Raw genomic sequence first — 14,327 nt, 5'->3', positions numbered from 1 at the left:
CACCAAAGGATAAACTGACAAACATCAGAAACGAGATCACACCTGAATCTGTAGCGGAGTGCGAATCTTCCTAGACATTTAATAATGTATTTAAAAGTAGCCATTCTTCTACAAAACAATTTTACCACAAGATTAGAAGGAGACATCTGAATTGGAATTAATTTACAAATGTGACACCTTTAACCATGGACTGAATAGCACTCTTAATTCTATGCATTACAAGAGCAATTTTCCCACTTTTGGTATTAGCAGAAATGAGACACATCCTAGTTAATTTACTTCATTAACTGGTCCTCCTAGTGACAAGTAACCCCCTTCCCTTCGTCCTTCTCCTCCTCTGCTGTATAAACCCTGGATTCTGTTTTTCCTCTATTTTTCAGCTGAAAAAGTGTGTTTTACCCACAAAAGCACATGACCTAATAAATGTTATAACTGCTTGTTATTTGTGAAGCTACACACTAACACCGCTACTCCTCTGAGACTACCTTCTTCCCTAAATGGCAGAGTTTCTTCAACTATGCATAAAATGTACCACAAGAGTTTTTATTTACTTGTTCAAAATCAATTTAGAAGGAGAAAAAGGAGAAATTGTACAATTTCTCCTTCCAAGAAGAGTAGTATTTCAGAGTGGAAGGATAAAACAAAAAGTAGAGGAAAACGCATTCAAACTCTCTACTATAATTCCAGATTATATTTATAGTTACAAAATAATTTGCTCTTCTTGGCCCCTTTTATATAGAAATTCAGCCTACTGTACCATTATCTTATAAAAAGGCACATTTATAGAGAGAATACACTTCCCAAATGCCATTCAATTCTTCTCCATAGAGTGCACCTTACCCCATCTAAATTACTGACATTACTGTGCAGTTATATGATCCAAAAGAATAGTTTTACATAATAGTTGGTAGTATACCTCATTTTTCCCTGTTCTGTCAAATCTCCATCACTGTGCAGTATTGTTGTTAGCAATCTAAGAGTAGAGGTTCCTGATTTACTGTGGTTATTCTTCATTCCTAGCAACCATCGAACCATCATTTTGATGGCTTGGATCTGAAAAAAATGTTCACAAGTAATATGTAGACTACATTCTGTAAAAAAATTTTTTTCAAATAGTCTCATTTTAGCCTAATCACTTCTCAAATGCTTTAAATGAGGTAGAGAATATATTCCTTCATACATTCATGATCATTGCAACATGTAGTTTCAAAATGTTCTGAAGTGTAAATACTATTAGTGTTCTAGAAATAAAACAATTTTTCATTGCAATGTATAAGAAATCATACATTTACTACTTCAAATACAGTAACCCCTCGATTTACGTGGAGGTTACGTCCTGGGCAACCTCCGCGTAAACTGAATTTTGAGTAAATGAGGGGGCAGTTGGCTGGGGGAGCAGGCAGCTGGGAGAAATGGGAGGGGCAGCCATGTGGCCCCCAGATTCTCCCAGTGGGAGATACACAGCTTCTTGTGCCCCAATTTCTCCCAGCTGAGAGAAACTGCACCACAAGCAGCTGCGTGCCCGTACAGCTGTCCCAGCTGGGAGGTTGGGGAAGGAAGGTGGTTTTGATTTGCCGTTAATGCAAGTTAAGCACAAATCGAAATTACGCTTCTTGAGGGTTTACCATAAACGTCTGTTAGAGAACATGGCTAACTAAGCCATCCACCAAAACCATTCATACCTATTGTCCTGTGACAGCACATAATATTTAATTTGAATTATGTGACAAACGTATTACAGGTTGAACCACTCTAGTCCAGCACCCCCAGAACGTGACTGGTGTCAAACAAAAGAATCTGATGAACCATGGGAGGTCAGTATAATCTAGCAACATTACCAAGATGTCCACTGCTCTTGGAAGACATTTATGGGGTAAAGCGAAATAATAGCACAGAACACAGAGTCAGGAATGTTGGCTATAAACAAATTTTATGGGATCACGGGAAATTTAGTCACACCCATGATATGGGGACATTTGGTTAACAAAAATCATGCCAGGTGACAAATGTTGCCAAAGTACAACGTGCCAGATTACAGAGGTTCAACTGTACTATTAAATATTGTAAACCTCACTAAATAGCCTATGTAAATAATCCAATCACTGTTTTTGTGTGTATGACAAGCAGAATATCTTGAAAACACAGAAATTGAAGAGATTGAGCCAATTCCCCCAGTGTCCCTCTCACTTGATTTTATTCTTATTTTCCATTTACTTTCCCCATAATATATTTAGACCTCAGTTGAGATCTCTTTTATACCTGTCCATAGGATTTTGTCACCTGCACCCACTGAACTTAGTTTATAGCTCTTCTCCCTGGGTTAGGGATTCAGTGTGTGAAGATATTCACCCTGTTCTTGGTCAGATGGACCCCCTAGCCTTTTCATAACATCCCATGGTCCAGGAAGCCAAAGCCCTTTTGTAGACAACACTGGGACAGCCTCTCATTTATCTACAGGATGCAACTGTCCCTGTCCTGGGACTTACCATCAACCAGAAGGATGAAGTAGACTGTCACCCTTCGCTCTGAATTTCTTCACCCTCATTCTCAGAGCTCTGTAAACACTGCTGAGCTGCTTAGAGCATACATAACAGTCTAATCAGTACCAATGTGGGTGACCTCCATGGAGCAGTGATCAGATGGAGAGATGACCAGCAGCCTCTCTGTAACATCTTCAATGCAGACTCCAGGCAGACAGAACGTCCCCTGAGATATCAACTCAGACTGGCAGATGGATATTTCTGTCCTCCTCAGGAAAGAGAGTCCCCAGCCACCATCACAATTGTGTTTCCTCTTGGATATGGTGGCCAGGAGTCTTCCACATTTGTGGTTGATATCTCCTATTCCTCATCTGCTGGGGTTCACTCTTCTCTTGTTGCCAGTACTGCATCCTGATTATTCATACCATTATATGGGGGACTTAGGGATGGAGGAAGAGGAGAACAACTATCTACTGTCTGTGGTGGCAAGCAGCCAGCCTCCTCCTCATAAAGCAGCCAGATCTCCTCCTTCCTCCAGTGCTCATACAGTCATCTGTAGCTTGCTAGCATTCTCCACCTTGGAAGTTTCCATGTGAATTCTTTCAATGATGTCATTATGCTCCTGTAATATATGCGGATAAGACACCTCTTCCGGCAGCTCTCTTAGATACTCAGAGATTACACCAACAGAACAGAGGGAGTGGAGTCTCCAGTGCTCGCTGCTATTGTGAGCTCTTGGGTCAAATGCAGACAGGTGGGGCTGTTCGGATTAAGTGAAAACTGGAAGGAACCTTGAGAATAATTCTGGGATGTTATCTCAGGTAAAATGAAAGATCATGTAAGATGAGGACAGAGTGGCAGCCCCAAGCTTCACACATTCTCCTGACCAAGGTACAAGTAAGCAAGGGAAGGCTACCTTCGCTGACAAATTAAGAGGGAAAAAGAAACCAAGGGCTTGAAAGGCAGGTTTATTGTAAGTGCTAATAACATGAAGTTCAAGCCTCACTCCAGCACAGGTTTTAACACCAGGAATGTTCCAGTAATGCCTTTTAGAAGCTTTATTTGTTGTGAGATGGCTCAAAACTGAGCAATACTCAATTGGAAAATAAAAGATGTTAATAGCTGTTGAACATTTTTAGTGGACTCATACTTCATCCTGATGACTTAAAGGACAACAGATATTCCAGGAAAAGAGGAATCCCGAGTTCTGCTGACACCACAAGGAGAACCCCTTCCACTAGGCAGGATAGCACCTTCTTGAAGATTTCCCACCACCACAAAGGATGGATTAGTCCACTTCTGAGCAAGACTTCTCTAGATCCACTGTCCATCCAAAAAAGTAGGACACCAGACAGATGGATATAGGGCTGCGATACTACTGCTACCTCTGTTTTGCAACAGTAAACCTAGAAATGACTGAAGATGAAATGCACAGGTGAGAAGCCATCTGCAGGATCATTGCACATCAAATCTACCTCATCCCCATGACACTTTAAGGATTACTGATGCCTGGCCCTGTATGCTCTTCTGAAGGATGCAAGACAAGGGGAATAGGAAGGAGAACACATCTCAGTGGGTTCAACCACTACATTCTGAAAATAAAACTCCACTGGAATTGGATTCTTAGAATCCCAAGAGCAGTAAGCTACTATTTTCCTGTTTCTCTGGCTACATCTACACTGGCACAAAACTTCAAAATGACCATATGAATAGCTATTTTTAAGATTACTAATGAGGTGCTGAAATGCATATTTAGCACCGCATTAGCATGCCACCAGCCATGGCTCTTCAAAATTGCTGCATTTCACTCCCACATGGTTCATCCAGACGGGGGTCCTTTTCAAAAGGAACCCGCCAACTTGGAAATACTCATATTCCTATCATCTCATATGACTAAGGGGATTTTGAAGTTGGTGGGGTCCTTTCAAAAAGGACCCCCATCTGAACGAGCTGCAGGGAAGAGAAATGCGGCAATTTCACAGAATCACAGGGATGGAAGGGACCTCAGGAGGTCATCTACTCCAGCCCCCTGCTTCAAGCAGGATCAACCCTCACTAAGTCATCCCAGCCAGGAGTTTGTCCAACTGGGACTTAAAAACCTCGAGGGATGGAGAATCCACCACCTCTCTAGACAACTCATACCAATGCTTCACCACCCTCCTGGTGAAGTAGTTTTCCTAGTATCTAACATACACCTCTCCCTCTTCTACTTCAGACCATTACTCCTTGTTCTGTCATCTGACACCACTGAGAACAGTTTCTCACCCTCCTGTTTAGAGCTCCTCTTCAGGAAGTTGAAGGCTGCTATTAAATCACCCCTAAGTCTTCTCTTCTGTAAACAAACCCAAATCTCTCAGCCTATCCTCGTAGGTCTTGTGCTCCAGCCCCTTAATCATTTTTGTTGCCCTCTGCTGAACCTGCTCCAGCAAATCCACATCCTTTTTCTATTGGTGGACCCAAAACTGGACACAGTATTCAAGATGTGGCCTCACCAGTGCCGAATAGAGGGGAACAACTATTTCTCTAGATCTGCTTGAAATGCTCCTCCTAATGCATCCTGGTATGCCGTTAGCCTTCTTGGCTACAAGGGCACACTGCTTACTCATATCCAGCCTTTCATCCACCATAACCCGCAGGTCCCTTTCCATAGTACTGCTGCTGAGCCAGTTGGTCCCCAGCCTGTAACAATGCTTGGCATTCTTCTGCCCCAGGTGGAACTTTCAACTCCAACACAGGACTCTACACTCCTCCTTGTCGAACCACATCAGATTTCTTTTGGCCCAGTCCTCCAATTTATCCAGGTCACTCTGGATTCTCTCTCTGCCCTCCCAAGTATCTACGTCTCCCCCTAGTTTTGAATCATCCGCAAACTTGTTGAGGATGCAATCGCATTTTGAAGAGCTGGGGCCTGTAGCATACTAATGAGGAGCTGAATATGCATTTCAGCACCTCATCAGCAATCTTCAAAATGGCCATTTGCATGGCCCTGTCGAAGTTTTGTGCCAGTGTAGACATAGCCCCAGAGTTGAAAAAGATACCAATATAGAAATACACATTGTCAAAAAAGTGCTGGATCAATGACATGTGGGGCTATCAATTGTGATCCTTGTGAAAATGCCTGCTGAAGCTGTCTCCTAGTGAGTTCATTTCTCCCATAGGAGCACATCAGAGAGAGTGATGCCTGATGCACCAGCTCCAAATCTTGATCTCTTCTCTTCAGAGTGGGGCAGATCTTGTTCACTTTTGCCATCTATATAAAAACAGCAGTCATGTTTGTCTGACCTGATGAAAAGCAAAACCTCTTGTATGCTTTATGTACCTCCTGCAGCTTGAGAAGGTTGATGGGCAGTGTGGACTCTTGCATATTCCAGCAACCCTGAGCTGTGTGGTCGTTCAGGTGTACTGCCTATCCCAGTAGGATTGTATCTACAACAAGTGTCTTCATGGATGGGATGGAACAAAGAGAACACCTATACAGATGTCCGGATTTATCTCCCAGCAGGCGAGTGATACCAGAATGTCATGAGCAAGTGAAACCCATTTGTCCAGGGAGTCCGAACTCATACAGCAGACATTTCTCAGTCATGCCTGGAGGCACCATAAGTGACATCTTGTGAATGCAGTCAAAGGGACAAGAGGTCATGTGGGCTGGCACAATAAGACTCTCATGGAGGCTATGTCAAAATTGACACATTAGGTCTCTCATCATGATGAATAATAAGTATGCCTTGGCTGCAGTTGAGTCCACATTTGTTACAACAAATTATATCACTCATGAGGGTAAAAGTAGACTATTCTGGATTTATCTGAAATCCTGCGGAGTGACACAGACTAAGTAAGGAGATGACTGCTACCTTTACCTTCTGATATGACTGTCCCATGAGTGAGTGACCAGTCATCCAAATAAGAAAATATCAGACTGCTTATAAAGGCCCTCAGGGGTATCAAGAAGCCAAAAGACAATCATTCTATATTGTGCTGGGCCCACCATAAAGCACAGGAAATGATGTGTGAATGTCTAAGAAAATGAGAGAGCTGAAGCCATATGTTTTTACTAAGGAAAAGGATTACTGAAATCAAGGTAGTTATCCTGAATCTTTAATGGCAAACGAAGACATTGTTCTGTCTTAGGTCCTGTATGGGCCCTCCAGGCTCTTCATTTTGGGGATTAGGAAGTATTTGGAATAAAAAACCTTCTCCCTGTGTTGGAGAGGTGCAGGTTACTCTTGTCTCTAGCTGGAACAGGGAATCCAATTGTTGTCTGAGAAACTGCTTGTGAGAAAGGTCCCTGAGTAAGAAGAGAAAAAGGGGAATTTTGGAGGAGGGGAAAAATGGATCTGACTTTGCAGACACTTAATGACAGACCCATTTCTCTTATACAATGTGCTTCCACATGGGGACAAAATGAGCCAGATTCTGTATGGACTGGTTGGCAGCTCTAGCATGACCCATTAAGATGCCTACTTGATAGATGGCTGTGTCTGAGGAAGAGGTGCAGCATGTGTCTTTCATGCTATATATACACTCTGCCATCAACTCAGGGGATCAGAGAAAGGCTAGATGGCCAGGCAGCATCTATGAGATAGTGCGCCTTGGAAAATTTGCTCTGAGGTGCTGGGGTTTACAAGACTAATGAGCGAAAGGTGGCATGAGAATTTTTGAAGGGGTGAAGCAACCTAACAGTCTTCAAGCCTGTCTCTCTCTTTTTTTTTTTTAGGGGTGGCATCACAATCAATAACGGAACAGTTAATGTTGGCATAGTAGTGTTATCACTATCCTTTAGAGACATCACACTAACAAAATGAAAAGAGAAGAGGACATTTAGCTCTCCCACTCACTGCTTCAGTCTGCCTGACAAACCTGACATCAGTTTACACTTGGTTCACATTTGAAAGGTTCTCTCTGTACGATGGGACTACAAATCTCTATTTTAGAAGTAAAAGCTTACATTGTACACACATTAAAGTATTCACAAACAACAAACTGTGCTGCGGCACCACAGAAATTAACCAATGTATTAGGTCATGAGCTTCTGTGGATAAAACTAATCAGCTGAAAATGAAGAGGAAAAACAAACTGATGTTTATATAGTGGGGAGTGAGGGGAAAGAGAGGGAGTTACCTGTCACTAGTACGACTAGTTAATGAAGCAAATTAAATAGGATGCATCTCATTCTTGAGAATATCAAAGTTGGCGAAATTTGCCCTTGTAATGCATAACATAGTTAAGATCTTTATTCAGACCTAGTTAAAGGTGCCAAATTTGTAAATCAGTATCAATTCACATGTCTCCTTCTATAATCTTATGGTAGAATTCTTCTGGTATTTTGTAACTCTTTTCTCTCTTGGCTATGTAAACCTGAGATCGGGGTGGCCAACCACTTAGGGATGAAGAGCTATGGATAGAATGAAAAGAGCCATGTATTATTTAAGATAGATAAAAATATATAATACATGGCTCAGTGCCCTCCCAACCCCCCGTTCTAACCCATTCCCCCATACCTCCTCCAAAGCCAGATAATTCCAGCCGCTGTGCGCACCCCTAACTCAACTCCCTCCAGCTCCCGCACAGCCACGCACTGCAGGCCCTCCCCAACTCGATGCCACCCCACCCCCCCAGAGCCAGCCAGGCCCCCACAGGCCGGCCCTCAACTTGATGGCAGCGACTCACCAGAGCCACCGCTGCTGCCACCACCCCCACCCCCACTGTAGCAATGCGCTTCTCACATCAAGCAGTGGGCTTACATACAGAGCAATGCATGACACTCCCAGTGCACAGCTCTCAGGAGGAGCTACATTTAACGGTTCAAAGAGCCGTGTGTGGCTCAGGAGCTCCAAGTTGGCAGCCCCACCCTAGATTGTGTTTCCGCTCTTCATTTTCATCTGATGAAGTGGGTTTTACCCACAAAAGCTGATGACTTAACTCTGTTGGTCTCTGAGGTGCCACAGGGTTGCTTGTTGTTTGTGAGGCTAGAAGCTAACATGGCTACTGCTCTAAGACATTACACTATGTCAGAAGACCCACAGGTCAGATACAGCTGGTGAGACATTTGCGACACCTTTATATACAGGATACAGCACAATACACTGAAACAGCGAGTTACACATGCATGTATATGTCACAAAAAAGCAGAGAGACAGAAATACAGCAGGTTATACCTGAGAGGTAGTGTAGCTAATTAGATGAGATTTTAATCTGTCACATTAGAGAACTAGGTTCTATTCCCACCTTTGCAGGGAGGCACTGCATACTAAATAAAAGTTGTGAAAAAAAATCAGAATTCACACCGGTCATCAGAACAGGCAAGTTTGAATTGATGCAGAGGTCTCAAACTCCTGACCCTCTCCCCTCAAAAAGAAAGGCAGAGGGGTCTCCTGAACCATGTTGTGCCCCCAAAATAGTACATCCTGGGCTGGTTCTCCAGTTCTTTGATGCTATGACAAAAAGTGGTTTAAGTTTCTGCTGCCAGGGTTCTAGTGCAGTGTATTTGCCAAGTGCAGCAGACAGGGGTGATGCCTGAAACAACTTGAGGGAGCATGTGACACCTCCCTTCCTCGCCCCCAAGCAGGGAACAAGAAGGCCAAACATCTGGGCAGCCCAGGAAATTGGGAGGAGAGGAGGGGCCCGGCACCTGTAGCATGGGTCAGTCACCCCTCCCTCCTGCATTCACGTGCAGCAGCGGAGGGGAAGCAGAGGGACACCACTCTAGCCGGTTCGTGGTTGTGTCACTCCACTTTCTACCAAGGAGTGCGGCATGGTCCCGGCCCTCCCCTGAGCAGTCAGAAGAACAAAGCAGGCTAGGGCCACATTCCTTGGCTGCTGGCAGTGATTGTGCAAAGGCTGACCTCTGCTGCTAGCACCAGATACCCAACTTGTTTCCCCGGACATGTTGCTCAGGGAAGTGGGCTTGCGGGGAGAGGTGGGGTGGAGCAGGGCTGTTCCAGTGCTAGTAGTGCAGGGAGGAGTCACACGGGGGATAGGGGAAGCAGTTACATATCCAGTTTTTTCTCTCTTCCCTTTCCCGACCCAGAGCCCAGACAGAGGAACACAGCACCTACAACCTTTACATGTACAAGTCCAGCCATGGGGCCCCTGGCTCAGATTAGCCATACCCCCTAACCCAGCCACACTCCCCCAGCCCAGATACCTGCAACTGCTCCCACCCCAGCCCAGCCAGAAGCCCACCACTTGCCCAGACACCCACTCCCTTTCTTCCCCAGCCCACTACCTGAGACCAGGGATTAAGAGGGAGAACCAGATGATGCTCAGTAGTAGGCTTGAACAATTTCCTCTGAACTGCCCTCTCCTTCCATAAGGGCATGCTAGGAACTGTGGCTCCTAGGAACCCTCTAGCTTCTTCTCCCCAACCCATAAGGTGTTGGTGCAAGCTGGGCTCTGTTGAGGCCAACTTCCCCTAACAGTGGTTAGCACCAGTGCATTCTATTTCTGTGGGAGAAAGGAAATTCTGGACATGCAATGTTAATTTCTGCAAAATTCTGCACTGCGCAATGAAGCAGAATTCCTAAGTAAGCATCAAAGAATCAGGAGAAGAAGCCACAGGAGTAAAATAGCACTAAATAGCAAAGAAATGTGGGGATACATAATTAAAGTTATTAAAGTGTCATTATAAAATTTTATGCCCTCTTCAGGAATCTCTGCATCTTCCTCTGAAGAATTTGTACTAACTGCTCACTTTTAGAGACAAAACATGTGCCTAGATAGAACACAGGTATAATCTCCAAAGAAAACTCCTGAATAGCCAATTTATATTTAGCTTAACAACACTAACCCTCTCATGATCAGTACAGTAGTCCCTCAAGGTATGCGAGGGTTGTGTTCCCACACACCCTCACATAACTCAAATTCTGCATAAATCCTGGGGCAGGGGGGGGGGGGAAGCTTTTTTCCCCAGAGGAATACAGGTTCTGCAGACGAGAAGCAGCAGGAGCACCTGGAGCTCCTTTACAAAAGGTAAGTCCTGGGGTGGGGTGGGGTGGGGCGGGGGGGCAGTTGGGCAGGGTTAAGCCTGGTGGTGGGTTGGGGCCATGGGAGGCGAGTGGGGAGTTAAGCCTGGGATGGATTAGGGAGGGTGCAGGGAGGGTAGGCAGGGTGGAGTTGAACTGGAAATGACCAGGGGCCAGGGAGTGTTGAGACAGGACTTGGGGGGATTCTGAGTTGCACTCAATTCATATTAATGCAAGTTAAGCGCAACTCGAAATCACTTATTTCGAGGGATTACTGTACTACATAAGAACATAAGAATGGCCATACTGGGTCAGACCAAAGGTCCATCAAGCCCAGCATCCCATCTGCCGACGGTGGCCAATGCCAGGTGCCCCAGAGAAGGAGAACAGAAGACAATGATCAAGTGATTTATCTCCTGCCATCCATCTCCTGCCCTTGTTATGAAGGCTAGGGCACCATACTTTATCCCTGGCTAATAGCCATTTATGGACCTAACCTGCAAAAATTTATCAAGCTCTTTTTTAAACCCTAATAGAGTCCTGGCCTTCACAGCCTCCTCGGGCAAGGAGTTCCACAGGTTGACTGTGCGCTGTGTGAAGAAAAATTTCCTTTTATTAGTTTTGAACCTACTACCCATCAATTTCATTTGGTGTCCCCTAGTTCTTGTATTATGGGAAAAGGTAAATAATTTTTCTATATTCACTTTCTCCACACCATTCATGATTTTATATACCTCTATCATATCGCCCCTCAATCGCCTTTTTTCCAAACTGAAAAGTCCCAGTCTCTCTAGCCTCTCCCCATATGGGACCCTTTCCAAGCCCCTAATCATCTTAGTCGCCCTTTTCTGAACCTTTTCTAATGCCAATATATCTTTTTTGAGGTGAGGAGACCACATCTGCACGCAGTACTCGAGATGTGGGCGTACCATAGTTTTATATAGGGGAAGTATGATATCTTTTGTCTTATTATCGATCCCTTTTTTAATAATTCCTAACATCCTATTTGCCTTACTAACTGCCGCTGCACACTGCGTGGATGTCTTCAGAGAACTATCCACTATAACTCCAAGATCCCTTTCCTGATCTGTCGTAGCTAAATTTGACCCCATCATGTAGTACGTGTAATTTGGGTTATTTTTTCCAACATGCATTACCTTACACTTACCCACATTAAATTTCATTTGCCATTTTGCTGCCCAATCACTCAGTTTGCTGAGATCTTTTTGTAGTTCTTCACAATCCCTTTTGCTTTTGACTGTCCTGAACAACTTGGTGTCATCTGCAAACTTTGCCACCTCACTGCTTACCTCATTTTCTAGATCATTGATGAACAAGTTGAACAGGATCGGTCCCAGGACTGAGCCCTGGGGAACACCACTAGTTACCCCCCTCCATTGTGAAAATTTACCATTTATTCCAACCCTTTGTTTTCTGTCTTTTAACCAATTCCCGATCCATGAAAGGACCTTTCCTCCTATCCCATGACCACCTAATTTACATAAAAGCCTTTGGTGTGGGACCGTGTCAAAGGCTTTCTGGAAATCTAGGTATATTATGTCCACTGGGTGCCCCTTGTCTGCATGTTTATTAACCCCTTCAAAGAATTCTAATAGATTAGACAGACACGACTTCCCTCTGCAGAAACCATGCTGACTTTTGCCCAACAATTCGTGCTCTTCTATGTGCCTTGCAATTTTACTCTTTACTAGTGTTTCTACTAATTTGCCTGGTACTGATGTTAAACTTATCGGTCTATAATTGCCAGGATCTCCTCTAGAGCCTTTTTTAAATATTGGTGTTATATTGGCCGTCTTCCAGTCGTTTGGTACCAAAGTGGATTTAAAGGATGGGTTACAAACCACTGTTAATAACTCCGCAATTTCACATTTGAGTTCTTTCAGAACCCTTGGGTGAATGCCGTCTGGTCCTGGAGACTTGTTACTATTCAGCTTATCAATTAATTCCAAAACCTCCTCTAATGTCACTTCAATCGGAGTGAGTTCCTCAGATTTGTTGCCTAAAAAGGCTGGCTCAGATTTAGGAACCTCTGTAACATCTTCAGCCGTGAAGACTGAAGCAAAGAAATCATTTAATCGCTCCGCAATGGCACTGTCTTCCTTGATCGCTCCTTTTATATCTTTATCATCCAAGGGCCCCACTGCTTTTTTAGCAGGCTTCCTGCTTTTAATGTATTTAAAAAACATTTTACTATTGTTTTTTGAATTTTTGGCTAGCTGTTCCTCAAACTCTTTTTTGGCTTTTCTTACTACATTATGACACTTAATTTGGGAGTGTTTATGTTCCTTTCTATTTTCCTCACTAGGATTTGACTTCCACTTTTTAAAAGCTGCCCTTTTCTCTCTCACTGCCTTTTTAACATGGCTGTTTAGCCATGGTGGTTCTTTGTTAGGTCTCTTACTGTGTTTTTTTATTTGGGGTATACATTTAAGTTGGGCCTCTAGTATGGTGTCTTTAAACAGTTTCCATGCAGCTTCCAGGGATTTTAGTTTAATTACTCTACCTTTTAGTTTCTGTTTAACTAGCTTCCTCATTTTAGTGTAATTCCCCTTTTTGAAATTAAATGCCAGAGTGTTTGACCGCTGCGGTGTTCTTCCCAACACAGGAATATTAAAAGTTATTATATTGTGGTCACTATTTCCAAGCGGTCCAGTAACAGTTACCTCTTGGACCAGATCCTGCGTTCCAGTCAAGACTAGATCGAGAATCGACTCTCCCCTTGTGGGTTCCTGTACTAGCTGCTCCAAGAAGCAGTCATTTAAGGCGTCAAGAAATTTAATCTCTGAATCCCGTCCTGAGGTGACACGCACCCAATCAATATGGGGATAATTGAAATCTCCTATTATTACTGTGTTTTTTATTTTGATAGCCTCTCTAATCTCCCTCATCATTTCAGCATCACTATCACTGTCCTGGTTAGGTGGTCGGTAATATATTCCTAATGCCATATTCATATTAGAGGAATGAATTGTTATCCATAATGATTCTATGGAACATTTTGATTCCTTTAGGATTTTTACTTCATTTGATTCTATATTATCCTTCACATATAGTACCAGTCCGCCACCCGCACGACCTGTTCTGTCTTTCCGATATAATTTATATCCCGGTATGATAGTGTCCCACTGATTGTCCTCATTCCACCATGTTTCTGAGATGCCTATTATGTCAACTTCCTCCTTTGATATGAGGTACTCCAGTTCACCCATCTTATTAGACAGACTCCTAGCATTAGTGTAAAAGCATGTTAGAAAACTACCACTATTTATATGTCCGCCTTTCACAGACGCGTTGGATTTTTTTATGCACAATTGTTTCACATCTGATCTTGCCCATATATTATTTCCCACGTTCCCTATCTGACTAACTTCTAGGGAATCCCTGTCTATGGAGCCTCGTGTAAGAGAAGTCTCCGTCCGATCCAGGTGCTCCCCCGCACCAATCGGCTTTCCCCCACCTCTTAGTTTAAAAACTGCTCTATGACCTTTTTAATGTTTAATGCCAGCAGTCTGGATCCACCTTGATTTAGGTGGAGCCCATCATTCCTGTATAGGCTCCCCCTACCCCAAAAGTGTCCCCAGTTCCTAATAAATCTAAACCCCTCTTCCCTACACCATCGTCTCATCCACGCATTGAGACTCTGAAGTTCTGCCTGTCTATCTGGCCCTGCGCGTGGAACTGGAAGCATTTCAGAGAATGCCACCAAAGATGTTCTGGATTTCAGTCTCTTTCCTAGTAACCTAAATTTGGCCTCCAGAACATCTCTTCTACCCTTCCCTATGTCATTGGTACCAACATGTACCACGACGACCGGCTCCTCCCCAGCACTGCCCATAAGTCTGTCTAGATGCCTCGAGAGATC

General features: G+C 43.8%; 1 protein-coding gene across 3 annotated transcripts in view; it reads right to left on the bottom strand.

Annotated features, from left to right (window-relative positions):
* PDS5B (PDS5 cohesin associated factor B) overlaps nt 1–14,327 on the bottom strand; it is a 312,170-nt gene that overhangs the window by 94,360 nt on the left and 203,483 nt on the right. For all 3 annotated transcript variants that reach the window (XM_074986372.1, XM_074986368.1, XM_074986369.1), the window contains exon 23: nt 917–1,053. In XM_074986372.1, coding sequence (XP_074842473.1) covers nt 917–1,053 — 137 coding nt within the window. The remainder of the gene's footprint in view (nt 1–916; nt 1,054–14,327) is intronic.

Source organism: Carettochelys insculpta, chromosome 1 (genome assembly GCF_033958435.1).
Source record: "Carettochelys insculpta isolate YL-2023 chromosome 1, ASM3395843v1, whole genome shotgun sequence".
Classification (NCBI taxonomy): domain Eukaryota; kingdom Metazoa; phylum Chordata; order Testudines; family Carettochelyidae; genus Carettochelys; species Carettochelys insculpta.
Note: the sequence above shows the minus strand (reverse complement) of the source record. Positions and strands in the feature narration are given on the sequence as shown.